The sequence below is a fragment of the Tetrao urogallus genome, assembly GCF_951394365.1.
Source record: "Tetrao urogallus genome assembly, chromosome: 20".
Taxonomy (NCBI): Eukaryota; Metazoa; Chordata; class Aves; order Galliformes; family Phasianidae; genus Tetrao; species Tetrao urogallus.
Genome location: NC_136833.1, coordinates 5577562 through 5591272, shown reverse-complemented (window position 1 = coordinate 5591272; position 13711 = coordinate 5577562). Strand labels below are relative to the sequence as shown.

The 13711-nt window shown below is 59.6% G+C and overlaps 2 protein-coding genes across 2 annotated transcripts; both read left to right on the top strand.

The window, feature by feature from the left end:
* Window positions 1-173: 173 nt before the first annotated feature.
* Window positions 174-3764, top strand: RILP (Rab interacting lysosomal protein; the record flags this gene model as incomplete). Its single annotated transcript, XM_079544962.1, has 8 exons — window positions 174-422; window positions 671-891; window positions 1028-1145; window positions 1308-1499; window positions 1575-1741; window positions 1870-1992; window positions 3294-3377; window positions 3623-3764. 8 exons carry the CDS (start codon window positions 174-176, stop codon window positions 3762-3764), a joined length of 1296 nt encoding a protein of 431 aa, XP_079401088.1.
* A 1216-nt stretch (window positions 3765-4980) lies between these two features.
* Window positions 4981-9738, top strand: SCARF1 (scavenger receptor class F member 1; the record flags this gene model as incomplete). The annotated part of the gene is made up of 11 exons (XM_079545206.1): window positions 4981-5084; window positions 5735-5796; window positions 6082-6183; window positions 6276-6801; window positions 7173-7391; window positions 7473-7601; window positions 7672-7775; window positions 7897-8008; window positions 8084-8208; window positions 8311-8448; window positions 8759-9738. 11 exons carry the CDS (start codon window positions 4981-4983, stop codon window positions 9736-9738), a joined length of 2601 nt encoding a protein of 866 aa, XP_079401332.1.
* Between the last annotated feature and the right edge of the window lie 3973 nt (window positions 9739-13711).

The window sequence follows — 13711 nt, the reverse complement described above, 5'->3', positions numbered from 1 at the left end:
GCGACGTCCCGTTGGTTGTACCGTCTTAGAGTGGCTTAATAAATTTTTTACAAAGCTGAACGCTGCTGCCTATGGAGGTCGGTGGGACGGCGCCCGCCTCGTCGGGGCGGCTCCGGACGGGGCGGGACCGGGGCGGAGCATTCACGGGGCCACGTCCGGTGGCGGCGGGGCCGATGGCGGAGCCAGCGCAGGGCACGGAGCCGCTGTGGCGAACGCCTCCGGGCCGCCTGGCCCCGCCGCACGTCTACCGCATGGCGGAGGCGTTGGGCGCCGAACTGCGCCGTCTCTCGGGCCGCTTTGGACCCGACGCCGTGGCCGGATTGGTGCCGCCGGTTGTGCGGTTGCTGGAGCTGTTGGAGGCGTTGGTGGCACCGGTGGGCTCCGAGGGTGAGGCGCTGCTGGCCGAGCAGCCTGATGCGGAGGTGAGCGGGGCGATGCTGGGAGCGGGGGGCTGTCCCCGGTGCCTTCCTCTGCCGCGTCCCTGCGGGCGAGTGCCTCGCGTGGCCCTCCTTCCTTAGCGGCGTTTATCCTCGTGGCGGTGTCCTTGGGGGCAGTGCCGTCCCTTGGGGTTGGCTTAGAGCTGACTGTCCCTCGTTCCTTGGCGCGGCTCACACCAAGCTGTCGCCAGCCCCCCGAGCCTGGCCCTGACCCGGCTGTCCCTGTCCCCCAGGATGTGGAGCAGAGGCTGTGGGAGGCCGAGCGCCGGGAGCGAGCCCTGCGAGGCCGCCTGGCCCAGCTGGAGGAGCAGAACCAGCAGCTCCTGGGGCAGCTGGCAGAGAGCCACCACCAGGAAGGTGGGTGTCTGGTGAGCTTGGGGTGCTCTCCCACCGCCGCCTGTCCCCCTGGGAGCGCTGCCTTCTGCAAGCCGTGGAGTCCTCAAGACTCCCATAGGTTTTGGGGCAGAATAACGTTGGCATGAGTTGAGATTCCAGGAAGTGACAGGAGGGTGGTAGGGACAGGCATCCCGTGGATGTCGTTGGGTCCCTGGAGCCGCTCACACTCCTTCCCCCATTCTGGGCACAGACAGCACGGTGCGGAAGGAACGAGAGGTGATGCTGCGGCTGAAGGAGGTGGTGGACAAGCAGAGGGATGAGCTTCGTGCCCAGGCTCATGAGATCGTCTGCAAGAGCCGAGACACGGAGGCGGTGAGTGCCTGGGGACCTGCTTTCATGTCACCTCCCCTGGGGCTGATTGTTGCTACTCGTGATCCCGCTGGGGCAAATGCCATTCCCACGCTGCGCTGAGGTCCTGGGTGGTGGCCAAGCAGCGCTGCTGTGCCTCACTCCTGGTTGTCACTGCCCTTTCAGCTGCAGGAGCAGCTGCACCGCTTCATGTCCATGAACGAGGAGCTGCGGCACAAAGTGGCCGTGGTGCAGGCGCAGCTCAAGAGCGCTCTGGAGAAGAAGTCGGACCTGGAGGCCGCTGTGCTGCAAACCCAGAGGGAAATGAGCAGGAGGAGCAGGGCTGCCCCTGAGGCACCGCTGCCACAGCCCAGCCAGGTGAGCTGGGGGACCTGGGGCTGCCAAAGCACGGCTCTGGGGGCTGCGCTCGCCCCTCATGCTGCCCATCCTCAGGAAGGAGCAGCACCGCTGCCTGCGGAGGAGCCGCCGTGCCAGGATGCGAGCAGGAGCCCGGCTCAGTGCTGCTTCTCCATGGAAGAGCTGCAGCAGATCCTGCAGGAGCGGAACGAGCTGAAGACCAACCTGTTCCTGGTGCAGGAGGAGTTGGCCTATTACCAGCGGTGAGCCCTCCAAGAGCCACATCCCTCCTGTCCCTGTAGCACCTTATGGCCCATCAGAGTGCTCCTGGCAGCCCCAGGCAGCATTTACTTGCAAAGCTCTCAGCAAACCCGTGGGCTCTCTGTTCCAGGGAGCTGCTGAACGAAGAGAGAATCCCCAGCTTCTTCCTGGACGCGATGAAGTCGACAATCAAAAAGCAGAGAAGAAAAATCAGAGCCAAGATGCTGGGGACGGCAGAGGAGTCAGCGAGTAGGTGAGTCGAGCTGCAGGCAGCATTGGAACCTCCTGCACACTGCCCCTGGTGCATCCATGCACTGTGGCACCTGTGAGAGATCAGCCCTGGGCTCTGGCCTTGTCCCTGCCTCCCGCCAGAGGGCAAAGGTTCAATGCCTGTGCTGGGTGCCCTGGCCTGGTGCTGCAGGGTTGGGCTCTTTGCTGATGCTTTCACATCATTGTCACATGTCACACACCTGCTCCATGTGTGCTGCTCTTCCTTGTATGGATATGACAGTGGGGAGGAAAGGTGATGGGGCACGTAGTCTGTGAGCTGTGGAAATCGCACTGGGGATGTTCCCTGCAAGACAACTTTGGGTAGCATTTGTTCCAGATCTGCTCAGCACCAGGAGGGGAAGCGGAGCTGTATCTCACTGCATTGCGTGGGTTTTAATAAAGGTCTCAAGAGGGCTGAGCTCTTCTATGCTATTCCAACCTCCTGCAGCTGCTGCTTGCATTGGGGTGCAGGGGGGTCTGTGCGGCCTGGAGCAGATCTGTGGCTGGAGCTGAGGCCACATCCCAGCCCGCAGTGATCCTGGCTCTGCTGTCGGTGCTGCTTGGAGCAAGCAGGGCAGGTTTGCTTGGCCACGCTCATGACTGGGACTTGCCGGTCTGGGCTGGTTAGGGTAGGGATGGATCCTCCCCACCTGCCCAAACCTTTTATGAGAGCTGTGGGAGAGGCTGAACGAGATTTTCAGGAGAGCAGGGGTTTCCCCCAGTCAGCACAGCTTGTTTTTTCCTTGTGCAGCCTCAGCACGTTGGTGGGAGCTGTGCCCTTGTATGCCCAGAAGTCTTGAGACACTGCTCACCACCTGCCCACCCAGCGTGGCCTCTGCTCTATGAGCTCCTTCCCTGCCATCTTTCGGGGTGCCATCCTGCTGTTTTGCAGGTCTGGCTGTCCCCAGCATCACCCCATGCTGCAGCTGGTGTTGCTGATGGTACCCCTGAGGCTGAGCTCAAGCATCTGCAGAGCGCTGCAGAGATGCCAGGGCTGGGGATGCCCTATTGCAGCCTCAATGCCTCAAAGCAATGGCAGCAGCCACAGTTCCCTGAGCAGTGTGCCAGGGCTGGGTGCCCACAGACTGCAGCGTGGGCTGTGGCTTCTGCTGCTGCGGCCAGTTGGGACAAAGCAGCTGCTGAGCAAGTGTTGGGCTTTGGAGCTGCCTTCTGAGAAGGAATGTGTGGGCTGGGAACAAAGCAGTGGCTTTGGGAAGCAGCGGATGGTGAGGGATTGGGGAGCACAGCACTCAGCCTGGGTTTTGTTCCCACTCTGTGCTGCAGCGACGAAGAGGAAGGCTCCTGGCTCCCGGCTCGAGGTGCAGACTGTGTGGATGCTCCGCCTCCAGAATCCAAAATCAGGAGCTTGTAAGTTCCATCCCACACTCAGGTGCTGGTGGGGTGGAGATTTTTGGCTCAGCTGTGTGCCCGATGCCTGCTGAGCAGCTCAGCGCCTATCCCAGGACACTGCTGCAGAACGGGTGTGCTTGGATCCTGGGGTTGTGCCTTTCCTTGGGGCTGCCACATAGCTGTGCACATGGAGGGAGGATGGGATGCAGCTGCTTCCTAGAAAGGCTCCTCTCCCCCACACCTGCTATCTGCTCTCTCCACAGCTTTGGGTTATGGTATCAGGGCAGCAGCAAAGACCCCCCCATGCCCAGCTGCTCCGGAGCCTGGGAAATCATCGACTCACTGGACACACAGCAGGAGCAGGTGGGAGAGCACAAACCAGACCGAGGCGCACCAGCACTCTGACCCTGTTGGATCTGACCGTGGCATCACCGGGAGCCACAGAGCACAGCGTGGTGCACGGCTGGGATGCTCAGCTGGCACAGAGCAGCTCGGCACCTCCGGGCACCTTGCCCCATCCTGCCCCACGTGGGTGTTTCACATCATCCCTTCCCAACATCTCCCCATCCCTGCAATGTGAAGATGAAGAGCTGTCTGGGTGCTGCCCTGTTTTCCCCATGCCGGGCTGAGCACGCACTGGTGAGGGCTGGGTGGCCTTTGGGAGCACATTTTGAATGTGGGGTGAATTGGTTTTGTGCTGGGACTTGTTCCTGCTTCTGGAAATTGGAAAAGTTCAGCAGTCTTCGTGTTTACGGGGGCACAGCTATCCGCATGGATCAGGTGCTTCCCAGCTCTGGGACTGGAGTCAAAAATAAACTGGGCTCTTGTTTCTCTGACGAGGTGCCCACTGCAACCTCTGCTCTGTCTTTGTGTTGGAAGGAGCCCGGCAAGCAGCTCGGTGGGCTTTGGGGGCTCTTCCCCAGCACAGCTGTGGTTGTGCCATAGCCCATACAAAGAGCTGGGCTGGGGACAGAGGCTCTGGATGCTCCTAATGACCCATGGTGGGAATTGGGGCCACTGGGGCACAGCGTTGGAGGCGCATGAGTTAAATCCCATACGGGGAAACCCTGGCTGGCTGTGCTCAGGAAGGAAAAAGGTGTTTCCTGTGCATCTGCTGACACAAAGCTCCTGTGGGACGTGCAGTGGGATGGAGCCAGCAGCGGCAGCAGGTCCTGGAGCCTGCCTGGATTTAGGCCAACCCAGGGCACGCTGCATTCCTGGGGGACACCGAATTCCATCCTGGACCAGGACTGCAGAAGAGGGCTTGGCTGTGCCCTGGGGTGGATAGCAGAGGGGAGGTAGATGCCTGGGAGACATGAAGGACATCGGCTCAAACAGCCTCAGGGGGCAGTTGGGTGGGCCATGGGGCAGTGCCCGGTGGGTGCTGTTCCCTGGGTGAGAAGGCTGAGCCCTGTGCCGTGCATTCCCTTGGCAGCAAAGGTCAGGAACAGACAAGGCTGTGGCATTCCCTGCCTCCTCCTTCCCCCTGCACCCCTGGCGTGGGGCTGGGACGCCTCCTCCCGCGTTTCCTCAGGAAGAAACCAAGGCTGGTGGGAGGAAGAGGCTGAGCCACAGGAGAGAAACTCACAGACGGATGGACAGACGCTGCTGCCCCGGCGGGATGGCGAGCACCCGCCTGCTGCTCTGCCTGCAGCTGTGGCTGTGGGTGCAGGGCTCTGCCCAGGAGCTCGACCCCAACGGCAGGAATGTCTGCAAGGTGGGCAGGTAGGTGACTCTGCATCCCCTCTGTCCCTGGGCCTTCAGGTAGAGTGAGGTGGGATCCTCCGTGTGTCCTTCTGTGGGTGGAGCCCAGCAGCTCATGGGCACAGGGAGCACAGCGATGTTGGGGGCTCTGGGCACTCAAATCCCTTCTCCGTGGGGTTGTTTCCAGGAGAGCATGGGGACAATGGGGGAACATGGGAGTGTTGGTAACGCTATCACCATTAACGCTGTCAGAAATGCAAAATGGAAGCAAATCCTAAATGGTGTTTGGGGCAGATGGCCGTGCTGCTTTATCGCTGTGTTTCCTCTCTCATTGATCTCCATCAGCGCAACGCATTTGTGTCAGTGTTTCTAGGTACTAGCAAAGCTCTCCCAAAACACTGGGGGATCCATTTGGGCTCTGTAGCTGCAGTGGCAGCAGTATTAAGCACTGCTGCTCCAGAACCCAGCCCTGAAGCTCAGCAACGACTTAAATTTCCTTCTATTTTGCTGGCTTCCTTCCTGAGCGAGCCCCCGCAGCCTCATGGCTTCCCCGTGTGTGAGGCCGAGCCTGAGCAGAGCATTCGTCTTCAGCTTCTTTTTCAAAGCCCTGAAGCTGAAGGCAATGTCCCCAGCCCTGGGCAATGGCTGATGTGCCCCACTCTGTCCCACAGCCTTGCCATGAACCTGGCGTGCTGCCCCGGCTGGAAGCAGGAAGGGCGGGAGTGCACAACTGGTAAGCGATGGGCGACACTTGGAATCTTTGTCCCCTAAAATCTTCATCCCCACGTTTCTCCTCCTCGCTGCCCACCCTGCAGTGTTGCAGGGAGCCCCGAGTGCTCTTGGTGCTGGTGGTGAGAACGGGGGAGATCCCGCAGTGGATGGGGTGGTGGGGTCCCACCCGGTGACATGGAACCTGCTTTGGCAGGGGGGTTGGACTCGATGATCTCTGGATGTCCCTTCCAACCCCTACAATTCTGTGATTCTGTGATTCTGTGACATGCCAACCCTGCTGCCACAGCACTCTGCGAAGGGGAGGAAGCCTGCGGGCCGGAAGAAGTGTGTGTGAGACCTGGGCTGTGCCGCTGCAAACCCGGCTTCTTTGGTGCAGATTGCAGCTCCCGTGAGTGCTTCGCCCCCCTCCTAGCAGCCTGCCCTGGGTGCTGGGGGCTTCTTCCTCGTCATCTCCTTATTGTTATCTCCTTCCTTCCCCAGCCTGCCCTGCGCAGTACTGGGGTCACGACTGCAAGCGGCGCTGTCTGTGCCACCCCGGTGGGACGTGCGAGGTGGAGAGCGGGCGCTGCACCTGCAACCCCGAGCGCTGGGGAGAGCTGTGCCAGTTCCGCTGCCCCTGCGGCCCCCACGGCCGTTGTGACCCCACGACTGGAGCCTGCCGCTGTGAGCCGGGCTGGTGGGGTCCTGACTGCAAGAAGCAGTGCCAGTGCAACCTCGCCACCTCGCGCTGCGACCCTCTCACCGGGCACTGCCATTGCCGGCTGGGCTGGTGGGGAAGGAAATGCAGATTCAAGTGCTCCTGCAACCTCTCACCTTGCGCCCAGGAGACGGGCAATTGCAAATGCAAGGCTGGTTTTTGGGGGTCGGCGTGTCAGTGGAACTGCGACTGTCTGCGTGGTTCCTGCAACCCTCTCAATGGGCATTGCAGCTGTGAGCCAGGTTTCCAGGGCAGGAGCTGCCAGGACCCCTGCCCAGCGGGGACTTATGGGTCCCAGTGCGTGCACAGGTGAGCTGGTGACAGCAGGGACACGGGGTGGGGGTCGGTGTGGTTGCATCCATCCCTTTGGCTGTGCAGGGAGATGCATCTGGAGGTGGGGGTTAAGAGCTGTGAGTGGTTGCAGCATTGGTGTTGCCCCTAAGAAGCATCCTGCTAACGCCAAAGGAGAGCTCTGGCATCATCCTAAAATCCTAGTACCATCCCTAGAGCAATAATACAGTGTTTATCCCTGCTAGGCTTCTGCCCTGGGGTTACTATAGAACCTTAAATGCCGTCAGGAATCTTCTCAAAAACCCAAGTGCTACTGAATGCAACTGTGGGGGGAGAACTGTGTTTGGGGGGGGGGGTGTCGAGGCCTCACTGCCCCTGTGACCACGCAGCTGTGGAAACTGCAAGCACAACCAGCCCTGTTCATCTGTGGATGGCTTCTGCCTGGAGTGCCAGCCTGGCTGGAATGGGACCCTGTGCAAGGAACGCTGCATGCCTGGCTTCTATGGCCAAGGCTGCCTCCAGCCCTGCCCACACTGCCGGCAAGGGGACATCTGTGATGCAGAGACCGGTTCCTGCCCACGCTGTGAGCCTGGCTGGACAGGACCCAGGTAACCCAGCAGGTAGGGGCAGAATGTGGGCATTGGTGCTGGTGATGGGGGTCCTGGTGACATCTCTCTCTCTCCCATCAGCTGTAACAGCTCCTGCCCTGCAGGGACGTTTGGTGATGGATGCCAGCTGCTGTGCCCCGAGTGTGTCTGGGGGAACTGTGATCCTGTGTTGGGTGACTGCCTCTGCCAGGCTGGCTACTGGGGAGCCAGGTAAAATGGGGAGCAGGGCTGGGAGCTGCTGGTCCTGGGGGCATTTCTCCTCCTTTCCTCTCTCTTTCAGCTGTAACGACACCTGCCCAGAGGGCTTTTTTGGGGTGAACTGTTCCTCCCCTTGCCAGTGCTCACGAGGAACCTGCCACCCTGCACAGGGCAACTGCATATTGAGTAAGAGCAGCCCTAAATTCACTCCTTGGTGCTGGGTGAGGGTCCGTGACAGCCTCACCAGGGACAGGGATGCTGCGGTGGATCCATCCATGGACACACTGATCCCATCTTCCCCACACAGGTCTGACAGACCACGCAGCTCTGGCTGCTGCCATCCTCATCCCTCTCCTCCTGCTCCTGCTTTGTGTTGCTTGCTGCTGCTGCGGTGCTGGCCCTGCGGATGCCAGAGACAGGTATCAGTGCAGATATTCCCCTTCGCTGCCGAACCTTTTTTCCCCTTCTCCCCTTCATGCCGCATCCCCACACAGGGCGGCCGTGCCGGATGACGACGTTGTGGCGAGGATGAAACACCACGTGCAGGGCGTGCTGGCCAATATCAGTGCTATGATGCCTTGCTTCACCCTCAACAGCTCCAAGCTTCCCAAAGTCACAGGTGAGAAAGCAGACCTGCTGCCAGCCCTGTTTTGTGGCATGGAGCCTGCCCGGCCCCTCTGCATGGCCACCAGACCTCAACTACTTGTTATCTCCTCCCCAGTTTCCCACCACGATGCAGAAATCCCCTTCAACCCCAGCTTCATCGAGTCGCCATCAGCTGCATGGGCTTCAGACAGCTCCTTCTCCTCCTTCGACACTGACAATGAAGGGCCAGAGTATTCCGTCCCTCCCAGAGAAGGTGACACATGGCTCCATATCCCCTCCCTGCTGCACAGTCCCCCTCCCCACAGCCCTTGTGCTTTCCAAGGATATGCACTCAGCCCAGGCTGTTATTTTCGTTCCCTCATTTTCCCCTCCACAAGGACGAGCCAAGGCCATACTTGGCCTCATGCAGTGTGATGTGCCCTGCAGCCCCATTTCCTAACGCGCTCCTGGAGGCAACCCTACGGCACCAGCATCCTCATCCCTGAGCCCTAATCCCCATCCCCAAGGCCGAGGGCTGCCCGTGCCCCCACCCCTGGGGTTAACACCCGCTCCTTGTCCCACAGGGGTCCCACTGCTGTCAGGGGCCGAGCTGCAGGCCGGGATGTCCCCCCCCAGCGAGGCGCTCCCTGACCCCACCGCCTTCAGCTCTGAGGATGTCTCGCAGCCCTTCACCATTCCCCGCACCTCCAGCATCGCCAAGGCCAAGCGGCCCTCTGTCTCCTTTGCTGAGGGGACAAAATTCAGCACAGCGGAGACCCCCAGCCCTGGGCGGAAGCCAAAAGCCCTGTGGGGGCCATCCAAGCTGTCCCTGCAAGCAGGAGATGTGGGGACCGAGATCCCCGCTGAGCAGGCAGGCAGTGATGGTTACGAGAGCCCTGATCCCCTCAGCAAAGGGGACGAAAGCCACCGGCCATCACCTCGGGCCACGCCGGGGGGCCGCCGACGGATGGTCACCAGCACCAGACACGTGGCCCAAAGGGTGGAAGCCCTGGAAGCAGCTGCAAAAAGGGGCAGCTGGGATGGGAAGAGGAAAGAGCCCAACGTCACCACCATCTACATGACGGTGGGGACGGCTGGGCAGGACCCCAAAGCTGAGGGGGGTGTTGAGGGTCCGGTGCAGGCTGTGCTGAAGCGGCTGGGCAGCTTGCAGAGAGGAAGGTGGGCTGCCAAGGAGGAGCCCATGGTGAGGAGGAGCATGGAAGGCATCCAAAAACCACCCCGCCGGGCCCTGGCACAGCGTAGGGATTCGGCAAATGGCTGCAAGCAGAGGGAGAGTGTGCCGGGGGCTCACAGTGAGCTGTGCCCTGGCAAAGAACAGCAGCATCCTCCTGGGAAGAGACAGTCCTTCCCACTGGAATCAACAAAAAGCACTGGGGGCCAGGATGGGGTTGGTGAGGGCCTGGGTGCTGCAGGAAGTGGCAAAAGCCTTGAGCTGGCCCTAAGCGTGGAAACGAAAGGCCAGGTTGCCCAGGAGGAAGAGCCGAAATATGAGAATGTGAGCAGCAGAAATGAGGATGCACCAACCAACCCTGCGACCACCTGAGCCCCCAGACCTGAGGCTGAGGCACAAGGTGACCCACAGGACCCTTTGGGTTGTCCCCAGCCTCGGGGAGCAGAGATCCTCCCCAGACTGGGCATGTGGAGCCTTCCCCTTATTGCCCTTCCCTTCGTGCCGTGCTTCATGCAGCATCCAGCTGTGTGCAGCCCCAGCAGGTCGTGGTGCTTCGGAGCTGTTTTCCACCTCCTCCATTCTATGTCCTCCACAAAAGCTGGATGGGAAATGACTTTTTGTGGGTGCCCTGCCCTGCATCACCACAGTGCTGAGAGGTGGTGAGGGTGCTGCTGGGTGCTGGAGGAGCCACAGCCCTCCCAGGAGCTGGGTTCGGATGTATATAGGTGCTACAAGTTTTGTTGCACGTCCTTCTGTTATTTCAAGTGGCGCAACGTGGAAATAAAATGTTACCAAAGGAGTTTGGTTTCCCAGCTGTACCACGTTAGGAATATTCCCCCAAGCAGGGCAGCTGCCAGCTCCTTTAGGCTTTTGTTTTATTGTTTCATTTTCTGGTTTCGCTCAAACAATTCTCAGCTCTCAGTAACAGGGATGGAGAGCACAGGGTGGGAGGGGAGGGCACACCTTGCTGATTTGGGTTTTGGGGTTCGGGACAGCTGGGCAAGGAGCTGCTGTGCAGAGTGGGGTTTGCTTCTTCTCCTTTTGTTTCCCATGGGAGCCTGCCTGTGGTGTGAGGCACCAGACCCCCATAGGCCCACGCAGAGCAGCTTCCAGCACTCCTCCTCTCTAGGACCTCACCATCGTGTGTGTAGCACCAGATATTCTGGGACACAAACAGGACGTGCAGCCCTCAGCTCTGCTCAGGCCACTCCTTGTTTTGAAGTTCTTTTAAGGCAAGGAAAGACCCACGGTTTATTTGCATGCAGCCTTTAGCAGTTGGATACGTTCAGCCTGAAGCCACCACCACGTTGGGGATCCGCTCTGAGCACTGCCTGCAGACAGCTGGCAATGTCCCAGTGCAGGAAAAAGTGTCCCGCTTTGAGAAATCACTGCTACTTGCAAAGCTTGCACACTGCTGTACCCAAACCTTCACCCCGCAGCGATGGCACGAGGAAGACAAGCAGATTTTGGCCACAGCGCAGCCCTGCACAGCCCTCCAATGCCCCACAAAGCTTTATCCCTGGACGTGGAGGTGTGAGCCAGCCAGCCAGGATGCCACATCCCACTTTCAGCCCCAGTCACTCCGTGTCACAACGTCTCTGTGCCAGCACTGCTTTCCCTCCCTCCCCGCTGTTTACTCATTCCCTGGTGTATTTATAGAGGGCAGCAGATCACCCCACAGCTCCTCGTTTCCTTCCAGAGCAGCAGAGCCAAATCCTGCTGCGCTCCCTCCGGCACAGCTCCCGTGCTTCCGAGCTCCCGTGGCCTCACACCAACACCCTCCCCCTCCCGCCAGCCCCGCACAGCTCTGTTTGTTTGATTTGTGCCTTTTCTCTCTATTTGCTCTGGCCCAAAGCCACCGTCCCGCTGTTACAAACCTTATTTCCCCAGCAGGGAGCTTCATTTTGCACACCCACCGCAGCCCCATCAGCACTGGTGGGTGCCCATCTGTCTGTCTGGACTCTCTGCATCCATCTGTCCATCTAGACCTTCAGCTTTTGCTGAACAAACCCATAGACACTTCCTTGCTCTGAGCTCCGTTTGGCCAGCAGAACCCCCCCTCCCCATGGTGTTTTCTCTGGGGATGGGACCTCAGATGGCAGCAGGGCCACTGGAAGATAATAGAAGCTGGGAAATTGCTGCAGGCAGTGCCCAAGTTATGGGGCTGGTGGGATCACAGTCCCACAGTGCCTGTTGGGATGGGGTTGGTTTTATCCCATTCATTCTGAGGGTCCACAGACGGTGCATTTTCCTTCCTCCATTCACTTTGGAGTTCCAAAAAGGGTCAATTTTTCTTCCCCCAGACACTTTGGGATGCATTTTCCTCGCTCCGTAAGGGAATCCATTTTTCTTTCCCAATTCATTCTGGGGTTTTCCTTTCCCCACTCACTTCGGGAGTCCACAAGGAGCCTGTGGGGTCCACAGGGGGTGCATTTTCCTCCTTCCATTCATTCCGGGGGTCCACAAAAGGTGGCTTATATACTTCCCCATTCATTCCGGACGTTCACGCCCGGCTTCTTCCCGCCTGGGGATCCGGGGGGGCTGTTTTGGAGGGCTCGCTCAGTGCTTCCTACGTGCAGCCCCGGCGCGGTACCGGCAGGGACTCCTGGGGGGGGGGGGAGGGGAGGGGAGGGGGAGTACCGGGGGCGCGCGGCCCGGCACATGCCCCAGCGGCGGCGGCGGGCTCTGCTATTGGTCGAAGCGACAGCCAATGAGCAGCGGCGGTTGTTTGCTCCGGAGGGCGGATAAAAAACACCGGGTGGAACCGCGGCGGCGCGCACAGCGGTGGGAGCGGGGCTGGGGGTAAGCGGGAGCGCGAGATTTTATTCGTTTGGTTATTATTATTATTATTATTATTATTTTTTTTTTAAATCGTCGTTATTTTTGTTTGCTTCGTTTTGTTCTTAGCGTTTTTCTTTTTTACTATTTTATTTTTTCCCATTTATTTATTTATTTGTTTATTTTCCGCTGGGGGGGGGGGCAAGATAAGAAGGGGATGTGCGGAAGGATTTAAGGAGAGCGCATCCTATAGGAGAGGGCGCATCCTATAGGAGAGGGCGCATCCTATAGGAGAGGGCGCACGGCGGGAGCGTTCTGAGGGGGGTTGCGTGGGGTGGGGTCTGCATAGGGGAGAATATCGAGGTGCAGTGGGGTTGGGGGTAGAGGGGTGTATCTGCGATGGGGCTTGGGGATGGGGGGCAGGGCGAGGTGTGCTTTAATGTGGAGAAGGGGATTGGCAGGGGGAGTGGTGTTCTGTGAGGTGGATGCATTGGGCAGGGGAAAAGGGATGCACGGGGAGATTTGTGCATGGGGGGCCAGCGTGTGTCAATGGAGAGAGAAGGGAATTGGTGGGGAAATGGGGTGGGGGGGGGGTTTGGGGGGAAGTGGAGGAGTGAGAAAGGGAGAGGGGAGTACATAGCGGGGGTTGTGCGTGTGCTGGGCTGGGGGCGATGGGTGAGCGGCTGCATGGGAGCGAGGATGAGGAAGAGGAGGCGTGGAGGAAGCGCGTTGTGGGCCTGCGCACTGGTGGGGGGTGTAAGGGGGGCTGCTGGGGGCTCTGCAGGGTGGCCTTGTTCTCCTGCTGCCTTGTGCTGGGGCCTCAGCCCTGTGGAAAGCCCCGAGAAACCCTTCTAGGCTGCAGCATGCTGCTCGCTGATTTCCCTATAGCGCCTTATCAGGGCATGCTCTAAGCTGGGGGGGGGGAAACAGCTTGTCTAAAATGGCCACTTGCTGTATGACCTCAGTGCTGAATTTCTTGGGGCTCTCTGGAGCTCCCCCGATTACTCAGGGCTGCTCTTCCATCTGCTCTTGGCCACAGGGTCTGGGACAGGTGGGGATGGAGCTGTTAATCCCCAGCATCTGCGGGGCAGCCTGGGGATGCCAGTGTGCTGAGATGGAACAGCACATGCTGCTGCCCCAGCCCAGTGTGCCCAGCCATCTGCACAGCTACTGTGGGGCAGGATGCGTCCCGCTGTGCTGATTAGCAGCAAGGGCTCCTTGCCCATCCCTCTGTGCTGTAAACACACATAGGAGCTGTGCTCACAGCCACCTCCCAGCACTGATCTGTGCTCCTGACCCAAAGCAGAGCTGCTGTAGAGCTGCAGCCCCCACTCTGGCACACAATTCCTAACTGCCCTATAAATGGATGGAATATTGGAGCAGGCTCTTGCTGTGCTTTCATACCTGTTGCTCAGGAGGTGGAATGGAGCCCTACAGTGGCTCTGGCACACTGAGGGGCTGTTCCAAAGGGCACCTATGCTCCTCCATCTGCCTTCCTGGTCACCCAGCAAGCCACTACCTGCAAATTTACTCTATATGCTCAAATGCCTTTCATTCATTTGTTGCT